This window comes from Haliotis cracherodii, unplaced genomic scaffold (assembly GCF_022045235.1).
Source record: "Haliotis cracherodii isolate W230 unplaced genomic scaffold, xgHalCrac1.p SCAF_6, whole genome shotgun sequence".
In the NCBI taxonomy this organism is placed as follows: Eukaryota; Metazoa; Mollusca; class Gastropoda; order Lepetellida; family Haliotidae; genus Haliotis; species Haliotis cracherodii.
The window spans coordinates 51,282,563-51,302,707 of NW_027266319.1; the positions used below are offsets into that span (position 1 = coordinate 51,282,563).

At 37.8% G+C, this 20,145-nt stretch overlaps 1 protein-coding gene across 1 annotated transcript in view; it reads right to left on the reverse strand.

Moving 5' to 3' along the window:
- The window catches only part of LOC139444604 (F-box and leucine-rich repeat protein 13-like), a 49,030-nt gene that overhangs the window by 17,973 nt on the left and 10,912 nt on the right, over nt 1-20,145 (reverse strand). Inside the window, exons 8-10 of the mRNA XM_071225509.1 lie at nt 9,917-10,021; nt 7,989-8,084; nt 5,300-5,325 (exon numbers count right to left, since the gene is read on the reverse strand). Of these exons, the coding sequence (XP_071081610.1) occupies nt 5,300-5,325; nt 7,989-8,084; nt 9,917-10,021 (227 nt within the window). The remainder of the gene's footprint in view (nt 1-5,299; nt 5,326-7,988; nt 8,085-9,916; nt 10,022-20,145) is intronic.

The following is a 20,145-nucleotide window of genomic DNA, read 5'->3' on the forward strand; positions in this document are numbered from 1 at the left end:
AAAGAAATCAATAATATAGGTGACAATTTGGCTTTATAATGACTGCCTTTAGTGCCAAAAGCAAACAAAAAACAACATTTCTTTCTTATCTATCCATTTTACAAGAGTTAGTGAGTGAGTATGGTTTTACACCTCTTTTAGCAACATTCCAGCAATATCACGGCGGGGAACACCAGGGGATCCACCTGGTGGTTAAAGGGTCTTCTTCAAGACGAGTGAACACTTTAACCACTTGGCTACCCCACCGCCCCAAGCCACCCACATCCCCTGTAGCAACATTAGCATGATAAACATCCAATCTAAGCACTAGGATTACATTATATCTCTTAAAAGTACCTTGCTCGAATTTATGATTTGTATAACAAAAATTATATACCAAATTTGGGAGAAATTGAAGAAATCTATGTCACATCACTTCTCAAGAAAGGATTTTGTCCCAGGAAAACTAAATCGAGAAGTATTTAGTTTCAATCCCTGACTAATTTAGATGGCCAACACATAAGCTTTGACATTAGCGTATTTGATGTAATAAGCGTCCAGGGCGCTCTCAAAATCAGAAACTGTGGACTCTTATTAAAATATTATTTTGGTGAAAAATGGAAAATAAATTTATGCTGACAGCCTGAAATGTTTATATACGACGGATATATTTTTCCAGAATTTAATTGCCCATAATTAAGGGTGCATATAACACACGAGTGCATATTATATTCATATAAATAGGTCTTGTGTACATTGATTAATTGGAAGGGGTGCTAATTGGGATTGTTCACTAGCCTATATATTAGCAAATATCGCCATAGGTCCTTTTTAGAGCGAGGCTCTTATTACATCGAATACGGTATTTAATTTCTTAAATTTCCTCCCAGGAGAGGTCAGCTGAATGCTCATGACTCTATAAGCTCCACAGAGCTCCTTTCGCAAAGCGATCCTATTGTTACGACTGTCATAAGTCTCATACTTTAACAGACTGCAATAAATATATACCATAAATACTCTTAGTGCTTGGACCACTTTGTGGGTTTCCATCAAGCAAAAATGAAATGCATCAAAGCTGATCTTTAATTAATTGAAAAAAAAGAGAGAAAAAAGAAGGCAATTCCCCCCTTCATTGCATGTGGGGATTAGACATAGACATGGTGTAAAATTAAAAAATTAATTGAAAAAAAAAGAAAGAAAAAAGACATCCCCTTGATTGTGAGTGGGGGTGAGATATAGACATGGAGTAAAGTCCATATAGAACCAGTGCAGTGTTAAACTGGGCAAGGTGTTAGTGTGTGAATGTGAACGATACCTGTCATTCCTTTGATGGTGAGCGAAAAAGAAGAAAAGATTGGTGAGTGGATATCTATCAACTATGTCATGGAGCACAGGAATAAGAGGCTTGGAGAGTGAGTTGACATATAATAGCCCCACTGACGTATACCTACCTACCTATATACTAGACATACATCCATGGCGTTACATATGCTAGTGTGTTTGTTGACTGGGGCAGCTACAGTCCAGGTTTAGGACTGCAGCCAGACAATAATCAAGTCTTGACCAGACTGCCAGTGGATGACATTGCGTTTGTTTGTTGTTGAACGCCGCACTCAGCAATATTCCAGCTCTATGACGGCGGTCTGTAAATAATCGAGTCTGGACCAGACAATCCTGTGATTGATATCATCAATATCGACCCATTGGGATACGATGACATGCATCAACCAAGTCAGCCAGCCTGACTACCCGATCCTGTTTGTTGCCTCTTAGGACAAGCATAGTCGCCTTTTACGGCAAGCATGGGTTGTTAAATTCTCACCCAGATCGTCACGGGAGGATGACATGAGCAATGTTCCATGACACTGGGGTACAATGAGACAATCAACTAAGACCATGGTCTAATTTAGTTGCCTGTAATGACAAGCAATACTGTGCTGTTGACCTTTTCTAAGAAAACACCAGTAAAAATCTTTCACTCAACAATCAAAACTCCCTCATTTATTCCCTGTAAGTAATGTTTTCACAAATGTCTGTCTTCAAACAGTAACATAAAACATTTATTTGTATGAATATATTAGACAAACACAGTGTATGTTTTTTTCAAGGATAGTAGCCGTTTTGACCCCTGGAACGGGTAGCGAGTCCAAAAACCTTTCCTAAGGTCAAGGTCACCAAGGTTATGGTGCCAAGGTCATTTAAGTAGTTTGTCACTCTCAATATACATTTTTGTACATCATAACTAAAGACTATATAGTCCAATGGGCATTTGTCATTTGAATCAAGTTTAGTCCATTTATATCAACTGTTGTGAGAAGAATAGAACTCGGCTTTGTCTTGTCCCCTGTTCCTACAACTGTACCTTAGTAATATTTAAGAAATAAACAATGAGTGGGAGTTGTAAATTTGGTCTTTCCCGCATATTTACCACAATTTTCACGTTGATTATCCATACCTTTTCTCCCAATACCAATGTCATATCTTTCCTACTTTTGGAGGCGATCATTCAGCCACTGCGTTTATCTACGTTGCCCAGTTACATCTATCGGGGACAACTAATTAGACATTTCCCTCTCAAAAATCGTCCAACTTCCATCATTGAGTTGTGAGTGCATCTTTGAACCTCCAGAATAGACGTCATGAGAGAACAATGCTATGAACACACAACAATGAACAATGCTTATCGCGAAATAAACCACGCTTCTGCATTGTTCTTTGAGATTTATCGCAGAGCTATCCTATATATCCCGATAAAGTATTGTCCCTTGTCCTATTACTAAGGATGTAACAGGACAGCTGTAGAGCTATCATATCTCAACACACACTCGAAACTTAAACCATGTGTCTTGCTTTAATCTACATCAACTGCTAAACACACACTTTTACTTAATTACTAACTAACTCACTTTCTGTGACTAATGACTACAAGAGTACATGTACTTCAGATCAGAATGTATAGCTGAGAAATTCTGTCTTTCTGAATAATTGAGTGAGTGAGTTGGGTTTAACGCCGCTGTTAACAGTATTCCAGTTTTATCGTGGCATGTCAGCTTAATGTGTCAGGAAAGCCTGAAGTGATGCAGGTCTTAGATGTTTACCACTTCGGTGAAACCTATGAGCACGGGTATGGTGCTGACAAACCTAGAAACATAATTGGGCAAATCGGGATTCGAACCCACAATCATAGGTTTCTGGCGTGCCCAAGGGACGCAACTCTGAATATTTGAGGAATCTACCATAATTAGCACCCAGTATTAACAAAGTCAGTCATAGAGTACCTTGATGGGTAGTGGGATTACCAACACATGTCTTGCATGTTTATTTTCAAGCCACTTCTTATACATCATTAATAGCTATATCAAATGCAAAGTTTGTCCATAAACAAGTAATATGTTTCTGTATGAGAGCTACAGTACCTACACATGAAGGCTGAACCATTATACCTGTATCTACTGTATATTTTGATACCAATAATTCTTCAAAAATACATCAAACCTAAAGTGAGTTTTTAGCTTCTTTTTCTAAGTGTACCGGTAGGTGGGAACTGAGTTGAGGGGGAAGTCAACAACTTTAAAATTTCCTAATATAGAGATAAAAGCAGTTCAATAATGTAAACTATGCATTAAAGCCTCTTCTTGACTGGCCCTGTTATCTGTGAATACGAGTCACATTTACAAAATCATATCATTAGTTAGTACTATATTGATTGTTTGTTGTTTAACACCACACTCAGCAATATTCCAGCTATATGACGGCGATCTGTAAATAATCGAGTCTGGAGCAGACAATCCAGTGATTGACATAATGAGCAACGATCCACACAATTGGGATACAATGACATGCATCCCAAGTCAGCGAGCCTGACCACCCGATCCTGTTAGTTGCCTCTTATGACAAGCATAGTCGCCTTTTACGGCAAGCATGGGTTGCTGAAGACCTATTCTACCCCAGGTCTTCACGGGCCTTGTACTATATTGACATGAAGTGGAAATTTTTAAATTCCAAATTTCTACTGACATTTGATGCAGATTTGGGGCCAAATTTAGGCCTCTAAACAGGTCTAGATAAATCCCTGAATTACGCAGATTACAGTAATTAAAGCTTTTGTTTTAGCTTCTCTATTATGGGGAGTGCTTATTGGAGTGGGGCACTTATTATGACGACAATTGTATATTAGATCTACACTTTCACATGAAGTAAAGGCTACAGGTTTTAGATGTTTACCACGCTGGTGAAACCCATGAAAGTATGAATGGTGCTGACAAACCAAGAAACATTATCAGGACAAATTTCAAATATCATCTCCACGATCATAGGTTTCTGGCATACGTAAGAGAACCCGCCTTGCACAGTGATTAGCAGTGCCTTAGGAGACTTGGCCACTGGTGCCACTGGTGCCCCTACAAACTATAACTGAATGGACAACTACAACACACGCTATGACATCTGACAAGAGCACATTTTAGTATGTGGACTATAATTTTCAAAAAAACACTGTTACTCATTAACAAAGTGACTATGGAAGGGTCATCATGGTCAGTGACTGGTCATCATGAGACTGTAGCTACCACACACAGAGGATGGGCTGGACAAGCAGACACATCTAGGACTAGTCTATCTATGGGCAACATTGGGAGGGAAGGTAACTAAATGACTTTACCCATTCTTCAGTCTTTCAATATTCAGGTCAGCAAACAATTACACGGAAAGCAAAAAACCACACAAAACATTCAGCATCTTAAAGGGCTTTTCAACCAACATTATAATTCAATAAAATATTCACATTGATAATTTTATTTAATATTTACTTTAATATTTACTTCAGTTGTTTATTGTATACTACATAGTTTTACCCAAATATTACTTCATAAATAAGAGATGAATGTATGCATTACAGGAAGGAATGTTAAATAATACAAAATAATCATGCACTGCAACATAATATATTGGCTGTGATTAATTCTAGAACAACAAAGATATGCTTAGCACTATTTTCTTCTCTTTAGAAAAACAGTAAAACCATGCACTGCATGCAAAACACACTGCCATAACCATTATAATGGAATAGTTTTCTTTTAGGGACCGTGTCAAAAGTTTAAACATCATTTCTAGAAAGAATCACTGTTCATATTTTTTATCATCTTTATTATCTCAGCTGTAGAATATACTCTGCAGAGCATATAAACTACAGCTTGTTGAAGACAAAAGGATATATTTGTAAGATTCAAAACTGAATTAAACTTGTAAACTTTTGACAGAAGCCCCAAGACAAAACATTATCCATACATAAAAAATCTGCGGAGTTGACATTTGTTCTTACCTTTTCCTTACTCTGTAGAAATCAAGCTGGAAAGAAATGTAAAGATTATAAATACTGGGAGAGACTTTTGTGTCCATATGAACAAGAATTTTCAATTTTAAAGGGACTCAATTTTTTTTTACACAGTGCTGTGTGTAAACTCTATCAGTGAGTAGTGAGTGAGTATGGTTTTATGCGGCCTTTGGCAATATTCCAGCAATATCACGGCGGGGGACACCAGAAATGGGCTTCACACATTGTACCCTTGGCGGGAATCGAACCCGGTCTTCGGCGTGATGAGCGAACGCTTCAACCACTAGGCTACCAAACCGCCCAGTAAACTCTATCAACAAAATCGTCATTCCCAAACCAATATTGAGTTAATTGTGTACAAATATGCATGAACATTTTAAACATATCACTGTGGTTAATCACCCAATGTAGCCTCTTCAGGTTTTGTACTGGTATTTCTTTACTGGGCCCCGTACTACAAAGGTAACTTAGCCCTAAGGCGATTGTAACTCCGATACTTTAAACATAGACTTACAATTATCATAAGTTAAGATCTCTTTGTGGAAAGGGGCCCAGATCTTTAAAGGTGATAAATCTACGTTTTCAGTTTATAAGTTTCAAACATAGAATGAAATTCATCAAACAAATCAGGAGTTTAAAACTCTAAAGGGAAGATACAGTTTGTTAAATTTATCCCCGTGACAAAATGACAAACTAAATGCAAATTCTTATAGCAGTGAGTGATAGTGATGAGTGATGTGACATTGGTTGAGTTGAAAGGTCGAATTCCAGGGATCAGTGAAGATCGGTTTTAATCCGTTATATGTTCATTTTCAAACATCCAAGCCATAATTTCTAGCATTATTCAAACTATCAAAAATGATGCAATGTTTTTAAAGTACACATCACAATTATGACACCCTACAAAAATCAAGCTGTGTTGATGTTCATGAATTTGACAATGCCGTCTAAGTTATTCTTTGTCAAGTCTTCTGCTTAAAATATATGCCACACATGAGTTAAATAACCTTGAAACCACATGTTTTTATTACAATGCTTTAGAAATAAAATCAGCTTACTAATTTCAATTAGCCTATTAGCAGATTTGCGAAAGAAGTGGTTCAAAATATATATTTTGATTTCATGTGATGCAGTGATCAGTTAAATTATGAACTAACATGGCTCCGATACCGTTGACGAACTAGTCAGAAAGCAGGATTATAATATGTCATGGTACAATTAAAGATCAAATGCAGGCAATCATATACATGAACACACTGCAGTTAACATTAATGACACTCTGTAAGCCATGATGTCTCCATTACTAAACGTTGAATCGGTATACTCTCTTGGTTTTAAATATTTATTTGCAAGTGAAGGGCTTGATCAAATCGTACATGTCAATATTTTCGAGAGTCCTGTGACCCATATTGTGCCGATGCTTCTTCAAAGCAAAAGATGTCGTTTCTTCAAAGCGAGAAATTTTATCACAAGTCAGCCTGGGAGCAAAAATGATAATAAAAGTAGATATGTCAAGTTGCTCTGTGCTGCGTATGACCTAACAGCTGATGACCTAACATAGCCTCGTTATTACACAATGATATCACAGCTGTAGCTTAATCAAAAGTGATATCTTCAACAGCGGGTAACACAAACATTTATCAGACGTATAGATCCGGCTATCTCACTGGCACTTACATAATGATTATACCTACAGAGGCATATTTCAAACAGTCACTTGCCCAGGGGGACACCCCATATAACCTGTGTTTCAGTGCGGAAACTCTCGGGAGCAAGGTCACTCATCTACCTACTCTCTGTAACCATGGTAGGCGAGGTCTGGTCAGAGTGCTGAAGAGGTTTGGTCCGAGGGTTTTTGTTTTCGCATATTTACCTCCTCAAGAATAATCATTCGTTTTGTTACACCGAAATTCACTTTAAATTTTATGAAGTCTTTAAACCATCCTCTGTTTCATTACAGTAACTTAGCTGTGAACTCTAAAACTTTTGTCCCAGACGCCATCTTGTTTTCTAGCAGAAGAGTCAATATTTATCACATGACAGTCATGTGAAATAAACTCCGGTTAGACTGGTGACATCACTAATCAATACGGGACGACACATTATTCATTCTTTTTCTTAGAATAGGCTGGCTGGAATAGGCTTATGTTAATAAAATTGTGTGAATTTTCGTTATGCATTGAGTTATATTCACAATATATATTTGAGTAAACTTCCCTTGCCCTAACGCTTGACCACATGCCACAACATAATAATAGATCAAATAACCACGTTCATAGAAGTTATATGTTCAGTACTGCAAATATCACTTCAGTACACCAGTGTATTGTTACGTCATTCGAATCTTATTGTGCCGTAAGGTCTGAGTGATGTAACACCATAGCTGAAGGTTCTTGATACCATTTCACAATCCAGGTTTTCGAAGAAACGTGACCAGTGCAATTTTCAAAAGGGGAGCTCAAAACAATTAAGAAATAATGGGTATGTGTGTCATACTTACTTACTCATGTAAGAATTTGTGCATTACCCTTGTTCTCACTCGGGAAATACAAGAATTCTGAAACTCTATTTGTAAAATTCGTGACACACTTAACCAACATAAACCAACATAATAATCTCTATTTATCCTGACAAAGTGTACCGCTATTCATTACAAGCCTGGCACTGTCACACCTACCCTACTCCAGAGGGCGCTGGCTTGAGTTAGGACCTTCCAGGACCGACACACACAGGCACAGTTGGCGATGTCGGCAACATCCAGGTATCCAAATATCTGAAAGAAATCATCACCAGTGATTTTCATGGAGACAAACATCATCAGGACATTTACATGGTTTTAGCAAATTCTGGAAGGACATTTTCCTATACCAACACCGACATTAATAAACATCTTGAGGACATTTTGATAACAATCAGTCAATGTCCTGGATGGTTTGGTTGTTTTTTGGTGGTTTTTTTTGTCTAAAGCCGCCCTCAGGAATATTCCAGATTTATGATGTGGTCTGTAAATAATCAAGTATGGACCAGACAATCCATTGATTGACATCATGAGCATCCATCTACACAATTGGGATACAATAACCTGCATCAACAAAAACTGCAAGCGAGACCACTCGATCCCGTCAGTCGCCTCATACGACAAGCATAGTCGCCTTTTATGGCAAGCATGGGTTGCTGAAGACCTATTCAGACCTGGATCTTTACTGGTATCAGTGCCCTAGAAAGGAAACCGATCTGAAATCCTGCATGACAAATAAATAGCTGTAAACTAAATGGTAGTATTGTGTTGCGTAACGGGTAACTCGGGTACTCGGGTCGGGTGGGTACAGAGTAGGACCCAGGTACCCACAGGACTACCCGGACCCGTGGTTAGTCACGTGATATATTATTTAATGACAAAAATTATCTAGAACTCCATGGTTACAGTACAAGTCACTAATGTTCGCATTTCCTTCTGACTATGCACCCATTCCTTTTGATTTTTCATATGGTTGAATAAAGATATACCTTGATTCAGTGTATGAACGACCAGATTGTTTAATACGAGTATCTAAATACGCTTGCCCGGACTTTGCAAAGACTCGGACATTTTGAGACGTCTCCTGAGACCTACAGTGGGTACCCGGGTAGAGTCGGGTAATAGGGGGAAGGGTACCCGTGTAGTAAATTTAGACTCGTCCCAGCCCTAGTTGCAATCTTATTCATTGGAGTGAGTGAGTGAGTGAGTATTTTTTTACGCCGCTTTAACAATATTCAAGCAATATCACGGCGGGGGACACCAGAAATGGGCTTCACTCATTGTACCCATGTCGGGAATCGAACCCAGGTCTTCGGCATGACGAGCGAATGCTTTAACCACTAGGCTACCCGACCGCCCCTAATTCATTGGAAGGATATCTGCTGCATAATGGTTTTGTGTTCACTACAAAACTCCAACTGTCGCGAAGCAGGAGTGCTTTATGTTATATTCTAAATCAATCTATTGCTGACATGAAGCAGTGTCGCCAGGAATCATAGACTAAAAGTATAATTGTCATAGAAATGTCACTATATCTCAAACAAAAAGGGAATTAATTCCCATTTTATATGTCACATATTGTTTATGGCAAAGCCAAATGGGAATTATGAGTGCCAACACATTTATTAATCTATGATGTCACTGCATTGAAACCTTGTTGCCTGACATCATCAATGGAACGTTGTTGCACGTTAGAAATTGAGGAAAATATGAAAAAGCACATATTTCTATCAATTCACCAAAAAAATAGCACATTAACATGTATAAAGCATGATATTTTCCATTAGATAAACTTCATATCCATATATGGTTAAATTATTTTAAAAAGTTAAATCTATTAATTGTTCTTGCATGTGACACTGTAATGATTTCCCTCCATGCCCAAATAGTAACGTGTGAATTTGGCGCGGTTGTAAACAAGTGCATTTAGCACAAACAAAAGCACATTATTAACCCTTTCTCTTTTAGTTAGACTAAATAACAATGCTTTCAGAAATATCTATTTAAAGAGAGAGATAAACACTCGTATGACAGACCAGCGGACATCTTCAAGTGATTATATCACAACACATTATCATGGCCAGCACCTTGACCGCCACTTTGCGCGGCAGTGTAGAGATGCTGTCCCTCGCCTCCCCTGTACCCTGGCCGAAGAGGTCATCGTCATCCATGTTTTCCCCTCGCTCCAGCCGCTGAAACAGTCAGTACACAACAGGAGCTGAATAGGGTGACATTGGTATTATTTCACAACCTTGACTTACTCCTAACTAAAATATATTGTGAATGGGATTACTGAATAAAATTTAGTAACAGAAATTAATAACAATATTTAATAATGCCCTTTACATATGTCAACAACAAGAAATTAAGCTGAAAAGTATATCATAGCTTAAGATATGAAAAATTAACATATGAATGAAGCAGGTATGAAATATATTAAATTAAAATATTATAGTTAAAGGAGAAAGTTATGATGATATTAAACAAATTGGTTATTTTACAGTAGGAGCTCACACTGAATATATTTAGCAGTACACATAGAATATAACTCTTCATATTTTAATCAAGAGTATTTCTATAAAACTCTGCAATCATTATCGCGATATCAATTATACCAATTAGTTTCATCCTTCCCCAAAATCATAAAACAAAAAAGTGAAAACAAATCAAATAAACGCATAAGCCATTCCCATCACTAACACCACATATATACTAGCTGACAAACTCACAATAGACTTCTACAGACTTATTTAGTCATTAAACATTGAATTATCCAAAAGATACCAAACTTACAACAAAAGACTTAAAGAAAATGAAGTTATACAAAACTATTCTACTTTTCAAAACATACCACCATGAGAACACAATAACCAATAATAGAGCTTTACACTACATGTAGTCTGAAAGATTTAACGATATCACTGCAGTTCTTTAAGATGTCAAGCCCATCCTGAAATATCTACGGTGTCATACCCTGTATCTCTACACTTGACACATACCTTGAACCCATTCTCCATCACATCACCAGCTTCAACTCTGTTATCACAAACTTAACAGAGAATTTCTCTTGCTCATCAGCTTAATTCAATGACCAATCAAAATGCCTCTTCTGAAAGTTAGTTTGGCAAAAATTAAAAATTTCAGCCTTGTCTCGGTGAGAGAGCCTTCAATATGTTTAACTGAATCAGAAGACTGTTATACTCGTTTTGCTAGAAAAGATTTTTTCATGAGTACTAAGACAGGAGAGGGTAGTCCTTTTGCTTTGATACTATCTTTGAAGTCAATCTCATTAAAATCAGATCTTAGTTCTCGCTATCACTAAACAAAGATATGAGGACATCCCATTACGGGTAACGTCTGAACGACCTTTCATCCGACCAATCAAAGTGTTGAATACCAGATCATGAAAGCGACAGTCAGAATGTGTTTTCTAATCTTGCAACCTCAAAAACGTTAACATGGGGTATTCCGAACGACAGTTATGGCCCGTACGACAGATTCCGTTGATTCCGTTAATTGTCTATCACTCGCTTCTGTGGGATAAATATTTGAACGCAGGAGGTGTTGCACAGTATGTGGGAATCACTGCCATACAATCGCAACCATATGTATGACATTCCGGAAAGTTCGTTTGTTCAGTTTTCAAAATTTTAATTGAGAACTGTGTCAACATATTTTTCAAGCGTAGTCTGAAATTGAAGTCGCCAGGTTGAAACGAGTGCCGTAAAGCTTGAGAAAGCTGCTTTTTAATTGGCTGATGTCGACTTCTTATTAGTCGTTTCAGTGGTCGGTCAAAGTTCGCGAAAGGTCGTTCTGACGTGACCTTCAATGGGATGTCCTCAGATCTTTGTTTAGCGGGAGCGAGAACTTAGATCTTAATTTAATGAGAAGTCGAGTCAACTGATGATTGCCACTTGTTTCATTCATAAAAGAAAATGTAATTTAATTTGACAGCTATTTTAAGCATTGTGTCCTTCAAACTGGAATCAATGCAAAGCTATGGTGGTGAATGAGTCCGGGATATGTATCACATTGGAATGAAAATATTTAACACTGGATAATCGAGGATGAATCAAGCCTGGGCCAGACAAACCAGTGGTCAATAGCGTGAGCATCGCTCCAAGCTGTCGAGGTATGATGACACACAAGCAGGCAGATCACAACCAAGAAAAATACTTCCCCCTGATCACCTTCTATATCCCAATATAATCAACTCACTATCCACATTCAGTAGACATTGTGACCACCCAATTCCCATGAGGCCCCTCAGTTGATAGGCATGAAATAAACATGGGCTCATGTTTATATGGTTTTAAAAAAATGGGTATGCACCTGTCTTTTTCAGACACCTTACCTGTAAACCCGTCATTTATTTTTGGTAATTTCGTGGGTTGAGAATCCCACCTTCGTAAAATCCTAAATCCAGCTCTGAATTACTGACTAAAACTGGTCCTGAACATACTGCAGTGATACGATCTAAACATACTACAGCATAAAACCCACAAGCCATGAACAGCTAGATTCATTTCTGCTGATGCAGCACTAAACAAACTTCAGTAAGTCACTGGTCATTCACATCACTAGGTTATGTTAGTAGTGAAAGCCACAGAGCCAGATATACATGGAAGAGCACCAGTGATAAAGCCCTGGTCGGTATGTTACTCAGGTCATGAGGCTGCAAGCACCTGTAGCATTTAACGTTCTATGAGTAAGAGTAAGAGTCTCCTCTACATTCCCAGGGCTAGTATTTCGGTAAACCTACACTAACCCCGGTATCCATTCCCGTGGTTCTCGCAATCTCAAATTATCTGCCCTTGATGTCCTTCAGTCAACTTAATTGGCTCGCTACTAAGTACGAATCAGAATGTGACTGCCTCCCCATTAGGTTGGCAATATCAACAGTACAGTGGCCAGTCCCATTGGTTACAGTTAAAAAAATGACTGACACGCTAAAGGAAGTCATAAAAAATCTTTTCGAGGGAAAGAATGTCTTCATGGTTTCTAGGCAATACGAATTACCTCCCTTACCATTTTTCCTTGTTTGATTGGTCAGTAAAATGTTAATGAAAATGAAGGGCAAGTAATATAAGATCACAAAACTCGCGAATGGATCCAAGGGTCGGTGTAGGTTTACCGAAATATATGCCCTGGAGATACAGAGGATGGAGTAAGAGTAGACGCGGTGACTTAGCCTGCATGTGCAGCACTGATATGCATGTGCATACTCTGAAGTGCAGTGTTTGAAATTAAGCATCAATATAAGGAAGGAGTTCAAAGTTTGATGTCGGCTAAGATCCTATTCCTTAAGTTTGGAGGTGGGAGGTGCAAGGGTCTCCATCTGTAAATTTTCCTGTTTTTACTGTTAAAGTCAATAGATTGCAGCTCTATTTGTCCTGTTTTCACAATGAACACATTTCTCACATGCAAGGATGATCTACATTTGCAAGGCGGGTGATACAATAAGCTCTGCATGTAGCAAATTATCATCTCTAGCAAACTCAACTGCAATACTCTATGACAATCAAGGCAATTCACTTAATTGTACACATGAATAGCAAATTTCTGATAAGTATACTGTAATGCTGTGTGCGATTAAGATCTTTCTAGTCCTTTAAGAATGAAATACAAAAGGTTGTTATAAAAAAATTATTAGATTTTCCCCTACTGTCTATGTCTGATGAAGCATACCTCATATGTACAGCCCTACATAGTTAGTAGGAATACAATAACACCATAGCCAATTCATTTATTTATATACCTTCAACAAAAATAGTACATCACCTAGAGCAAACTGATTCACAAATTATTTGCAGAGTTCGAGATAACTTTTTGAGCAGTTGAGTTTTTACTCAAGGGTTACTATCTTAATTGGGTTATTACATTTTTCATTGGGTAACCAATATTTTTTCACTCATCTATTCATCACTCTATCAGGTTTTTCTCCAAATGAGTAAGCATTTTGAGATTTAAAAAAAATTGAAATAATGTTTTAGATGTATATTATACGGTTCTAAATATAGGCTTGACTCGGAAAGTAAATTAGCTCGTAATTGTGTTTCAGAAATTAGCTCCGTTGTATTCATGCTGAAAAAACTTTGTTGGGTATTTACGCGTGCTGTTTTCAAACAATTGAGATTTTCATTTAATGCATGTGTTTCTGTATGCAAGGTAATTGAAAGTAATTGGGTTTTGAATAGTTTTGGGGGGAATTTTACGCTGCTTATCTGTAGCTCTGTATTTGTATTCATCTAGAACGTATATGTTAGCTTATAGTGACAAAATGCACCCCTCCTTTCCATAAGATAGTGCATGGCACTGTAGCTCACCTGGAGATGTCGTCAACAGTTTAAAATGTTAACAAAAGCAACCCTTGTTGCTGTCAACATTGCTATTCAAATATTTTTTGCTTAAATACTGAGCCCAAAAATGAAAGAAAACTTTCCACAATGTTTCCAAATCTGGAAATATGAATGAACTACTTTAGTACATTGTTGCAATGTACAACAGTATAACATTTACTTTACCCAAAGTTTCAACTCTGAGCCTTATATGTCTCCTAAATATGTCTAGGGAGAATATGGCATTTTCTAATACCATACAATTCTTCCAGTTGTGGCACAGTAAAGTCCCAAAGACATGAACAAAATGTGATGTCATCATAAGGAGAACCATACATGCCCAAGTCCAGCTTGCAGCCTGTCAATTTTACAGAAGATATTTACAGAGCCAAAAATGACAGAATGTAAGAGCATAACAGTATAATTTAGGCAGAAATGGCTGACTCGTGGCCATAAATGGGTTTCAATGTAGCTGCCATATTGAAAATACGATTCGAACCTCTAAAACAAATTCAGAAGTCATCATCAGTGGGGACAAGTACGTGAAGTTTCCACTTCATTGATCCGGCCCCTAGGAATCCGGGGTAGAATAGGTCTTCAGCAACCCATGCTTGTCGAAAAAGGCGACAAACAGGATCGGATGGTCAGGCTTGCTGACTTGGTTGATGCATGTCATCGATCCCAATTGCGTGGATCGATGCTCATGATGTTAATCACTGGATTGTCTGGTCCAGACTTGATTATTTACAGACCGCCATCATATAGCTGGAATATTGCTGAGTGCGGCGTTAAACAACAAACCAAACCAAACAAACTTCATTGATCCAGTGGGTCCTGACGTGGAGATGTTACGATGGATGCAAGATAACGCATGACTCAGACACCAGACACCAGACACCAGACAAAAAGGCTATGACATAAGTTCACTTGACTTTCAGTCATGTGAGCTGAAAAAGTGTATCGTGCTTGTGAAAGGAAGTTGTTTACAGGACAGTAGGAGTGGATAGTGATGACAAATGTTACAGGTAGTAATGAACCAGGATAGTCTTCCATAGCATGTGGCTAGTCCTTCTCACTATCCTTAGGTTCAGCTAGCATGAGTATCATACTACAGTTATTGTCCCCATTTCACGAAACAATTCTAGAGCGGTGACTATCGTAACAATCAAACTTAAACATAAATTTACAGAAGTCGTACAGCTATGATCACTTTGGGAAATGGGGCCATGGACATTAGGGACCAAGACCCTTGTCCACAAGTGACCTAGAGCAACGACGTACTCTAACAGACTTACGATAATCATAGCACCATCCTCAATTATCCAGGACTAAATATCCATTCTGCTAGGATACCCTGGACCCATTCACCACCATCAGAAGTGACGTCCCCAGCTCCATCTCTCTAATCACAAAACTCTTTCTCTGAATTCTTCTTGTTCATGAGCTTGAAATCAAGGAACTATTAACCTGCCTCTTCTGAACACGAGTTCTGCATAGATACATATCTAGCTATCTCATGGTTGCGTCCCTCGGACATGCCAGAAACCTATGATCTTGGGTTCGAATCCTGGTTCCCCCGATTATGTTTCTAGGTTTGTCAGCACCATACCCATGCTTGTGAGTTTCACCGAAGTGGTAAACGTCTGATACCTGCATCACTTCGGGCTTTCCTCCCACATTAAACTGACCAGTCGTGATATAACTGGAATGCTCTTCAAAACGGCGTTAAATCCAACTCACTCACTCAGTCACCAGTGTCTGTTATGATTTTTAACATGAAAAGAGATTTTCCTCAGTATTAAAACAGAGGATGGGACATTCTGGTCCTGTCTGTTATGGCACACAAAATTTGAGTTGAGTCCTGGTGACATCAACACTTGTTTAATCATGAAAACACAGCATAATTTGACTCGACATCTGTTTTAAAAGTTGTGTCATTCAAACCAGACTCAAAACAAAAGTATGGTGGCAGAAGAGTACAAGGTATTTATCATTACAGAGTGGAGACTTAACACACTGGATAATGAAGGACATCATAGCGCTAACATCACTTTGTGGAATGGGTAAGGGATCACATTCTAAACTACTTGATATTATAAGAGAAGTTATTATCTACCATCTTCATTAGTTCATCAAGGACAACTTGCTTTATAAAAGTATGTTTTAATAGACACATCATGAATAACCTACCAAACTACACCCTGCCTGCGATATCTGATATCAAAATCTATTACTTCTTTCCAAATCCTTGCCAAATGTGTTTCTTATTATAAGACAGGAAGAATATAAGCTCTTATCAATATCATAACCCTCAGAAATGGTTCCACTACATATATGACAACAATCTAATTTACAAGCCAAAGATGATATATATGACCTTAGCACAATACACATACATATCTACAGAGCATCTATGCACTATGGACAATACACATTGCATATATTACATGGTGTGTTTGTATATTTACCCTTAGGTTTATCTGTAATGTTAGTAGTTCAAAAAGAAAACAAACAAAACCGTTAGCATCATTCCTCACATTCCAGCCATTCCACAACAGATTTCCATATAAGGCAAGACCAATTTTATTCATGGATTATCCTACCGTGATTGTTGAAAAATAAAAAAGTGACTTCATGCTTCAAGTCTTACCTTTAAAAAAACCCAAACTCTTACACACAAACACTCAGCAGCTATTTCCGTGATAATATCCTCAGTTCTTGAATACCCACTACAATCCTCAGTTACTGTTTTCTTAATGGAAATATCTTAAATTTTAATTTCATTTTAATGTACCAAGGGACAAAATCTTTATTCATTTACCACCTGCAACTTGGTTTAGAAATGATTAAAACAAGAAATAAAGTTGGTCTCGCCTTAGGTGTTTCCATCATATTGTAAATTGTGATTTAGTTCACAGCAGTGGCGGATGTTTATGCCCCTCATGATTGTTTACCGATAATAATCTGATAATATTAACATATACAAACATAACTAAATAATGTAACAAGTCTACATTGATTTGTTACTGCAAGTCTGCAAGTTCCTTGAGATATTCTACTAAACCATATACAGGTACTGCACTCTTCATGTAGACTGGTAAGAGTACATGCAATGGCTAAGCCTGCCTGTTCAGTACTCGTGCATGTGTATACTCTGAGCTGCAGTGCAGTGTTCGATTTTAAGCATCGATAAAGGGGAGAAGAATAAAACTTTGATGTCGGCTAAAAGTCATAATTCCTTGAATCATCTAACAAAATCAACTTTTCTTGATTTGTTAACAGATAAAGTCAACAAATAGAAGGTCTAATCTAAAAATATATCATAAATATACATGAGACGATAAACTGGTTTTGAAGACAAAATAATTAATAAAGAAATTGTTCTTTCAGAATGTCAGAGTAATGAAAGCATATTGATATTATCAGAACATTTATCGATCTACGACAAGCATGGCATAAAAGTTCCGTTTTCTGATGAGTCATTATCATCAATTCTTATATCAATGCAATTTTGACACAAATGCCCCTGGAAATGTTTTGGCCAAAAGAGAAATGAGTGTGGTGATGCCAGTCTTATAACATCAGATCTCTTACTCTCTAAGACACCTCTCTACATGAAGATCTGATGGCACCTCCAAAGGAGATGATGTCTGGTGTAATGCTCGGTATGAGTGAGCAAAGCATTCAGACCTGCATGTCTGACTTCTATATCTTGAAAACGAAATTAACCTGGACAGTTCCGAATGTAAATAATTAAGGATGTGACATTATATATAGTCCAGAAGGAACTACCATAGAAGGAATATTTCTGATCTATTCGGTTTTTCTTGTGTTAAAGTCGAAATGTCTGAATCAAGGAGCTAATGAAATGAAGCTGAATTGTTTTAGAAAGCTGACATCTGTTTGGTTTAAGAACCCACACATCCTTCTTTTAGAACGGGCAATCAAACTTTGATCTGCGTTCACCTGCTGTGACCTTCTATGGAGGTGTCCTTAGATTCCCATGCAGGGAGATATCGTATGGGTGTAAAAGATAGGATTTTATTGAAATTGTGTTGCAACACTGCAAAAGCTGCAACACATTGTGGTACATCAAATTGCAGCTGTCAATTATTTATTCAGCTGTGGTCAGATTTTGAATTGGATGGATCAATACTGGGAAGTTAGATCATGTAAAGTAATTTCTACAATGTCCAGTGAGCTGTGTATTGAAAACTCCAACAAGGCAAGTTGTGCAGATTTTCTGCAAAATCAAACGTCCATTGGCCATCAGTATTTCCACAAAATAACCCATATTAGTTTCTTAGGTATATCAATGTAACAAAAATAATTTTCACATTAAATATTTGAAAGCACTATCATTGACTTGAGGTGGTGGAGAGGTGAAATGGGGCTTAATGTTTCACTCATGGCAACAATACACACACATGTGTATGGCAAGTAACCAAGGAAACGAGTCTGACCACCTCATCCATTAAGGTGTCTCCAGCACTGGTTGCCAGGTAACACACAGGGTGATGATAAAGGAGCAGACGACACCCAATGTTATTTACTTTTGAATACTGTTTTGCACTTCATCATCTGTTTTTGTGAAAAATAATGTAGATTACAACATTTGTTTGGATAGTTTCTCCATCTCCTTGTCAATTTTCATCAATTTTTTAGCATAAATAAACATAAATGTTTTTTTACAAAATTCCACACTTGAATTATATAGAAAACTATTGGTTGTAGCGTTGTATGGAAATACTTCTAGCTCAGGACTAGAAATTCACAATCATGAGCCAATTTGGCAATTTTCTTGATCACCTGATCGCAAAATTTGCCAGGGACTTCCAGGCAGTGCCAGTGCAAAGTGTTATCCGTTAATTCTTGATACAAGTTTCTCAAACATGATTAGTACCATGATCAAAAATACATGCGGCACAACAATTTTGACTTTAATAATCATGATAATCCAGGAGTAAAAATTGCAACCAAAATGAACATTTGAAATCTGAGATAATTTATACATGAGAACTCTACATTGCGATTTTTGCTTTCTCACATGTATTTTTGATGGAAATACGTACCAAACAGACACCAAAACTATCTAATTTTTCACCAGATTTACACACTAACTCATCTCCTATCTAACTTTCATACAAATCCAATGCAGTATTACAATCATAATATCCTATAACCAGTATCATATACTTGAATAATGTGACAGATATAGTGGGAAACACAAGGTTAGGTTTTTATGCTACTATCATTCCAACAAATATTCAATATCAGCAGCCTTTAGTATTCAAAATTTTCAAACATAAATTAATCTTCTGAAAATCATTAATAGCCTTGGAAAATTTCATAAAAATCTGACATGTTGGTTAACACAACTTCATTTCTTCATACATATAGCTCAATAACATTACAGGCAGGGCTCTTCTCTTGATTAATTCATCGAGTTTGTCAGACACTATTGTCATACGATCTAGACTTAAAAAAAAGGTTGCCACCATGCCCATCCTCAACACTTTACAGTTCTGTATACACGTGCATGTGCCCCCATCACCCATGCATGCACAGCTGTTTGCAGCGTAGTTGACACCACCCAATGAGTCAAGCAAGGCCTGGTTCCAGTGTTTGGTACAGCGAAACCATCCATGTGAAAGAGTGAGTGAGTGAGTTTGGTTTAACGCCGCTTTTAACAGTATTCCAGTCATATCACGGCGTGTCAGCTTAATGTGGGAGGAAAGCCCGAAGTTATGCAGGTCTCAGACGTTTACCACTTCGGTGAAACCCATGAGCACGGGTATTGTGCTGAGAAACCTAGAAACATAATCGGGGCGAACCGGGATTCGAACCCACAACCATAGGTTTCTGTCTTGCCTAAGGGACGCAACTCTGCACAGCAAATTGCGGCGCCTTAGACGACTGGGCCACCTGTGCCCCTTCTGACCACTGAGCCCTCAGCTTACAAACGGCTATGTTTGATG